The 6975-nt window shown below is 42.2% G+C and overlaps 1 protein-coding gene across 1 annotated transcript; it reads right to left on the bottom strand.

Annotated features, from left to right (window-relative positions):
• Window positions 1-912: 912 nt before the first annotated feature.
• A4GNT (alpha-1,4-N-acetylglucosaminyltransferase) lies at window positions 913-6553 on the bottom strand. Its single transcript, XM_037825150.1, has 2 exons — window positions 6143-6553; window positions 913-1527 (listed from the first exon to the last, which is right to left on the bottom strand). Exons 1-2 carry the CDS (start codon window positions 6551-6553, stop codon window positions 913-915), a joined length of 1026 nt encoding a protein of 341 aa, XP_037681078.1.
• Between the last annotated feature and the right edge of the window lie 422 nt (window positions 6554-6975).

Below are 6975 nucleotides of genomic sequence, written 5' to 3'. Positions count from 1 at the left end.
AAAAAAAAATGAGAGGTTGGATTGCGTAACATTTTTAAAATTTGTATATGGGCAAACATAATAAATTAGGTTAAAAGACAAAGGACAGATTGAAAAAATAGCAACATAGTACTAAAGTCTTTGTGCCCTTTAGACACAAAGACAAGGAATGTCTACAAATCAATAATAGAAAAATAATCCAATAGCAAAATGGGCAAAAGACAGGACGAGACAATTCACAGAATAAGAAAAAATACATTATCAATTAAATATGTGGAATACTCAGCCTCAACAAAACACAAATGAAAAGTAGATATATTTTTAAAACTATCATACTGGCGAAAACTAGAGTTTTAATAATGCTGAGGGATGGGAAAATGGGCAATTTCAGAAAGCCTTTTTGAAAAACAATTTCCCAGCACATACCAAGATTTTAAATCATCAAAAATATGGGAAGCAGGATTTTTACCATAGCATTATGTGTACTATTAAAATTAGAATCAACCTAAATATCCACTAATTGGGTATTGAATAAATAGATAATGATATATCCTACAGTGAAACACTATGCAGCCATTTTAAAGAATGGAGAAAATCTAAGTGTGCTAATGAAAAAAAAGCTCCCAAGACATACACATTGTTAAAATGAAGAACAATCTGCATAGTAAAATGTATCATAAAATTCCATTTTTGTTTTTTTTAAAAACTATATATATATGCAGGAGTGCTATTCATATTCTTTTACATGTGAGAGAATAAGCTTCTTTTATAAACCACTGTTCTTTGGGATTTTTCTATTACAGGTGGAGAAACGTAATCCTAACAAATATAAGTAAACCCCCACCACCTTGGGATAGTGGAGATACGGTGGCAGTGTGGCACTCCAAAAAGCGTCCAGTTCTGTGCTATAGCAGCAGCAACCCAGCATCGGCCCTAGTTGTTGCCCGGACCCGGCTCCCCAGTCACTGACCACTTGGGGCCCTTAATGAGGTCGCTGTAAGTCCTGGGACAGTGCTTGCGGTAGAGGTTTTCCACCAGCGTATTGCTTCCTCTAACCACAGCCTTCCTCTCCCGGTTCATGTAATTCCACAAATGCAGCGCGTAGGAGTTGTTGAAGCTTGGCTCTGTGTCCCAGACCTTGTAGTAGCGCCTCCACTCTGGGTAGGAGATGGGGTAAAATCTCTGGGGGTGTAGGAAGGACAAGTTCTGACACCTCAGGTCACTCACCTCCTGGAAGTCTCTGAGTTTGCACCACACCTTCAACACCCTCGTCATCAAACCGGGGCCCTGGTTGCCCCAAATGGCTGAATTGTAGTGTTCAACAAAGTTTTCCATGCACGCCCACAGGAAGGGGTGGTGAGGGAGGAACCCAAACACCCCATTACTAGAGTGCTTAGAGGCCTGTGCGGCCAGAAAGTTCTTCTCAGGGATGGGCTTGATGGAGATGACGTCAGTGTCCATGTAGATGCCGCCGTATTTCCAGATGATGGCCAGGCGAGATGCATCCGAGCTGACATGGAGCCAGTGTCTCTCTGCAGTGATGTTGATCTGCAGGAGCAGGTACAGATCAGCCCCGGGAGGGGATGGTGGGGATGGTGGGGTGGGAGGAGTTAGGGGTGGAGGTTCAGGATGAGGAATGGGGGTGTATGGGAAATGGGCGTGTATGGGAAATGGGCCAGCACCCCCAAAACCTATTTGCCAAAAGCCTTATTTTCCAAATTTACCAGACTTAGCTCTGTCCCCAAAGTCGACTACAAGTGAAAAGTTTAAGCAATCAGTGTTGAAGGGAAGATTTAAGCAGCTTTTGAAGATTTCATGAAATTATTTAAAAAGGAAAGAAATTAAAGCAGTGGAAAGATAAAGAAGATATCCAAAAAGCATTTCATAATGAACAGTATGTGTCATTCTTCAACATAGATGTACATTAACAAAATTGTGTAAATACATAATTGTGAAGGAAGAATAAAAAAAAAAAATTTAAGTCCTAAGCATGTTAAAAGATGATCAAGAAAAAAATAAACTAGAAAACCATAGGAGCAATCAAATAACAAACTTGTAGGCAATTTCAGAAACTGGTAAGGACTCTTAAAATGCTGGCATGCATGCCTTTTTTTGTTTATTAATTCCTTTCATAATATTTGTTGAGGGCCTACTTACTCTGCCAAGCTCTATCAATTACGCTTTCTAAAAAGCTGGGTGAGAGGGCCATGACAGGGCCAGGGTGGAGTGCTGTCTTACATAGGGATCCAGCAAAGGCCACTTGGACAGAGACGTGAATGAAGTGGGGTGGGTGAACCATGCAGACACTGGGAGAAGAGGGTTCTGGGGAGAGGGACCATCAAGTGCAGGGGCTCTGAGACACGAGCACACTTGGCATGTACAGGAACAGGAAGGAGACGGTGTGGCTGCAGCAGAGTACTGAAAGGAGAGGGTCAGGAGATAAGATCAGAGATATGTGGGCGTGGGGAGGGAGGGCAGATCACGCAGGTAGGCAGGTATAAGGACTGAAATTATTTGGAAGACTTGAGAGAAAGGAGCGATGGAATCTGAATTAGGGTCACTCTGGCTACTGTATGGAAAACACACTGGGGGTGGGGGGGTGGAAAGGGCAGAAGCAAAGAGGCAGGTTAGGATGCTGTTGAAATAATCTAGGCAAGAGATGATGGTGGTTTGGATCAGGTGGTAACAGCGGAGGTGAGAGAAGTGGTCAGATCCTGGGTACGTGTTGAAGATAGCGCTGGCTAGGATTTGCTGATGTACGGGCTGTGGGGTGGGAGAGAGAGCAGCCAAAGATGACTGCAAATGCTGTGTCATTCTTCAACATGTGTGTACCTTTTATTCTTTTAGAATAAAAGTAAATCATTGCAAATGGCAGTGTTCCTATATGAAATGCCAAAATTATGAATACAGAAAATAAAATATATTTTGCTGAAGTTAACTATATTGATTAAAAGATTAAGCAGCCACCCTTAACTTTTCACAAAATAAACATTCTCCAAAATTCTACTGTAAAGCCAAATGAAAGCAAGTCAACTAAGACTTTGCAGAAATCATCACAATTGATAAAAATTACCACTTTCTATACAATTGCTGCAACCCTCACAAATAATAATAGATAACATTTGTCAATAACTGTTCCAACCTCTTTATAATCTACACAGATCCTTAGAGATAAGTAGTAGTAGTATTCTTATTTTTCAGGTGAAAACCCAGAACCAGGAAGTTCAGTAATTTGTCCCAAGTCAGAGAGGCATAGGCCAAGTGTGAACCCAGGGAGTCTGGCTCCAGAGACCCACTCAATGAAAAGAAACAGTGTTTTGGTAGAATAAGTAAATTTGATTGTTAGGTAAATTGATGATTATTAGTGAATGGTCCCAGAGCCATTGGGTTATTAATTATCAAAAGCTGCACTGAACCTGAGGAGGAGAAAGTCTGTCTTGACGTGGGCAGTGGACTAACACAAGAGCTCCAAAAGGGGTGAGTATGGGGAGAGAAAGGAGCTTGGAGTTCTGGCCGCTCAGAGACAAGTTGCCCTAGCACCACATTACTTATCCTGGGGCACCTTCAAGGGTTACACTTGCCCAGTGGTCACCAGTAGGTGATGGCACATTGGATTCTTCCATGGAGGACAATGGCCCCCCACCATCCTGTGGTGCCTAACTGGAGGCTGAACAGGCCACAGCACAGTGCCCAGAGGTCTCGGGGTGTGATAATGTAGGTGTAATACCATGCAGGCTCAGACGGGGGAGACACTTAAGGGCTCTGCATCCCGGGGTCCACTGGGTTGCCCCTAAAACCCAGCAGTTGAGATCCAGCAATTGAGATCCAGTTCCAGTGCTCCATGGAACATCAGCTCCCAGGGAATATATATGTATTTTACTCTGAAAGAGCATTCCATTTTCAAATAAGGTTGGGAAATGCTTGATTAAACTAAGTTAAAGTTCCTTTAGTTTGAGACTAACAGAGCTTTTAATATTCTCATGTGTGTGATTATGTCTGTGAGAAAAGGAGGTAGAATGTAGCATCTCTGGAACTAATTTGATTAGTGATTTCTTTTTCCAAAGACCAAAGCACAATTTAGGTAATATTGCTCTAGCCCAGGGGTGGGGAAACCAAGGTGCACTACCAGGTGCTGCCTGTTTGTGTGCAGTGTGGAGCCCCACTCTAGCACGCTAACACTGTGAACCGTGGGAACCAGTCGGGAGTGTCCCCCTCCACCCAGCCCCCCTTCCACTCCCAGCGCCTGCCTCCCTGGCCAGGGATCTGCTGCTGCCCAGGGCCATGCTGGTTGCCACCTACATTTTGGGGACCTTGCTAGTTGGCAATTGCCAGGGACCTTATGGTAGAATCCCAATCCAGTGACTCACTTTGCCTCCTACCAATTTGAGACGAGGGTTTGCTGGGATCTGGGGAGTGACTGGGGCAGTGAGTGAAACTGACTACAGAGGCTGACTCCCCCCCCACACACACCTAGCCTTCTAGCCTCCCCTACAGGCATATCGCTCAGTTCAGAAAGTGTCTCCAGCTGACAGCAACTGGATGCAACTAGGGCAAATTACGCCTGCCACCTGGACAGCCCACCGGATCCAAAGGCAGATGAGGTTGGGTGACGCAGGAGTTTTCTCTCTTTCTATATAAATACTGAAGTATGATGAATATTGGCCACCCAGAGATATTAGGTCCTAATCCCTGGAACCTGTAAATGTTACTTTACATGAGAAAAAGGTCTTTAAAGATGTGATTAAATTAAGGGTCTTGAGATGGGGGGATGATAATCTTGGATTATCTGGGTGGGCCCTAAATGCCATCACAAGTGTGCTTATAAGCTAGAGGCAGAGGAAAATGTCACACATAGAGAGAAGAGGATGTGGAGACCGGGGCAGATATTGGAGTGATGGCAGTGATGGCGGCAGCAGCCACCAAAAGCTGGAAGACACAAGGAATTCTCCCTGGGAAAGTCAGGAGGAAGACACTTCCTTTTCTGCCCGGTGAAACTGACTTTTGACTTCTGGACTTCAAAACTGGGAGAGAATAGATTTCTGTTGTTTTAAGTCACCAAGATTGTGGTAATTTGTTATGGCAGCTCTAGGAGACTAATTCAAGTACCTACATAATATCCTCAGTTTTGCCTCTTGGCCTACAAAGCTAAAATATTTTCTCTCTGGCCCTTTACAGAGAGAAAGTTTGCCAACTGTTGCTCTAACCTATGATTAGAATTTAGATAAAACTTTTTGTGATATCCAAATAGTATTATTTTGATGTCAACTTTTAAATTACTTTTTGTTTTTTAAAATCATTTTATTTATAAAATTAACATTCTCATCACTAAATTCATCCCTAATCCAATCATACTAAAACATCTACTATTATCATGTGTTGCATATTGTCTTCAATCTTTTTTCCCATGTAGATGTGTGTCAGTTTTTGCATAGCTGAAATCATTATAACTCATAATTAAATTAAAACATAAGATTTTTTTGCTTCCTTATTGTATTGTAGTCTTCATGTCACATCTAAAACCTGCATAATGGAATAATTGTGTAGTTGTACTATAATTTCCTTAAGCATTACCTGTGGGCCCTCTGTGAGTGTGATATTTAGTTGAAACATTTTTTTTCCTTATTATGTTATGCTTCTAGGATAAAGAGTATGAAATTCCTAAGAACTCCAGGAGTTTCTTTTTCATATCTTAATAAAAACCAATCTTAAGCAGAGCTTCACCTGCTCCTTCATGAATTTTCTATACACATCATTTTCAAGTTAAATATTTCCTGGTTTTCCCCCTCAGGTGGAAAAAAGTTTCACATAGGTGGATTTAAAACTATCAGTGAAAAACAGGTAGTCTGTTCACCCAGAAAAAATGTAGAAACTCACTCAATCAAGAACAGTCTCAAAAACTAACCTAGATCCTAAAAGAAATAAGACTGGAAGCAAAAGGTCAAAAATAAGCATAACTTAAGTCTCTCCCGTTTGTTTGAATCGGGACGCAACATGGCAGAAAGAGGCCAAGACAGGAGTCAAAGGGCCTGCCCTCTAGTCCCTTTTCTGACGCTAAGTCCCTTACATTTGTTTTTCCATCTATAAAATGAATAAAATGAGTAGGTTGGATCAATTTCTGTGGTCCCTCCCAACACTGTCATTCTAAGAGTCCCTCAGTACTTACTTGAGTGTACCACTCAAACAATGGTGTGTCTTCCAGCAGCCTTTTCATATCCAAAGGGAAGAGGAAAACGTTGTCTATTGCTGAGAGGAGAGAGAAGGCGGGGTGCGTGGAGTTTGGGGACAGCTGTGTGGAACTGTTGAGACCCTTCATAAAGAACACCACGGGCCGCTCAGGATAAATCCTGGCAGCAGACTCCACAGCACAGGACACAAGTGGGGGTGGCTCCATTCTTTCCGAGGTCTCCAGGAACACGATGCTGCGCTGGTGGCTCAGGAGGTCTTCTGGCCCCTGCTGGGACTTGTAGGGAGGCAGGCAGGAGAAGAGGCAGCTGGACTTCAGGGTCAGCTGGTAGAGAAAGCCACAGACAAGCAGCAGGAAGACGGACAGGGAGAGCTGGAGCTCCTTCAGCATGTCCACTTTTCTCACTCAGTCTGCTCCTCTGAATCAATGCAATTAATTGAAAAATAATATTCACAAAACCTGATAAAGATAGCACACAAGAAAAGAAAATGATACACCAATATCATGGATGAAAAAATCCTAAATAAAATGTAATAAAATCAAGTCCAGCACTATCAAAAAGAAAAATGCATCATAACCAATTGGAGTTTATCCTAGGAATTCAAGAATGGGCTGACGTAGAAAATTAATTAATTGATTAATAGGATAACTATTAATGGAATGCATTTTTTTAACAGACTAAAGAAGAAAAGCCAGTTGATCATTTTGGCTCAATAGATGCCAAAAAGTGATCACATTTGACACCCAAACTTTATTTTTAAAAGTACGAGAAAGTGTCTTAAGCTGATAACAGTGCCAACAGCATAGATGGC

Source organism: Choloepus didactylus, chromosome 1, assembly GCF_015220235.1.
Source record: "Choloepus didactylus isolate mChoDid1 chromosome 1, mChoDid1.pri, whole genome shotgun sequence".
NCBI lineage: Eukaryota > Metazoa > Chordata > Mammalia > Pilosa > Megalonychidae > Choloepus > Choloepus didactylus.
This window is presented reverse-complemented; position numbering and strand designations above follow the sequence as displayed.

Coding starts and splice junctions, on each gene's coding strand:
- A4GNT (XM_037825150.1), bottom strand. CDS start 6,553: ATGCTGAAGGAGCTCCAGCTCTCCCTGTCCGTCTTCCTGCTGCTTGTC. Junction 1,528..6,142: donor TGTTTGAGTGGTACACTCAA/GTAAGTACTGAG, acceptor CTGCTCCTGCAG/ATCAACATCACTGCAGAGAG.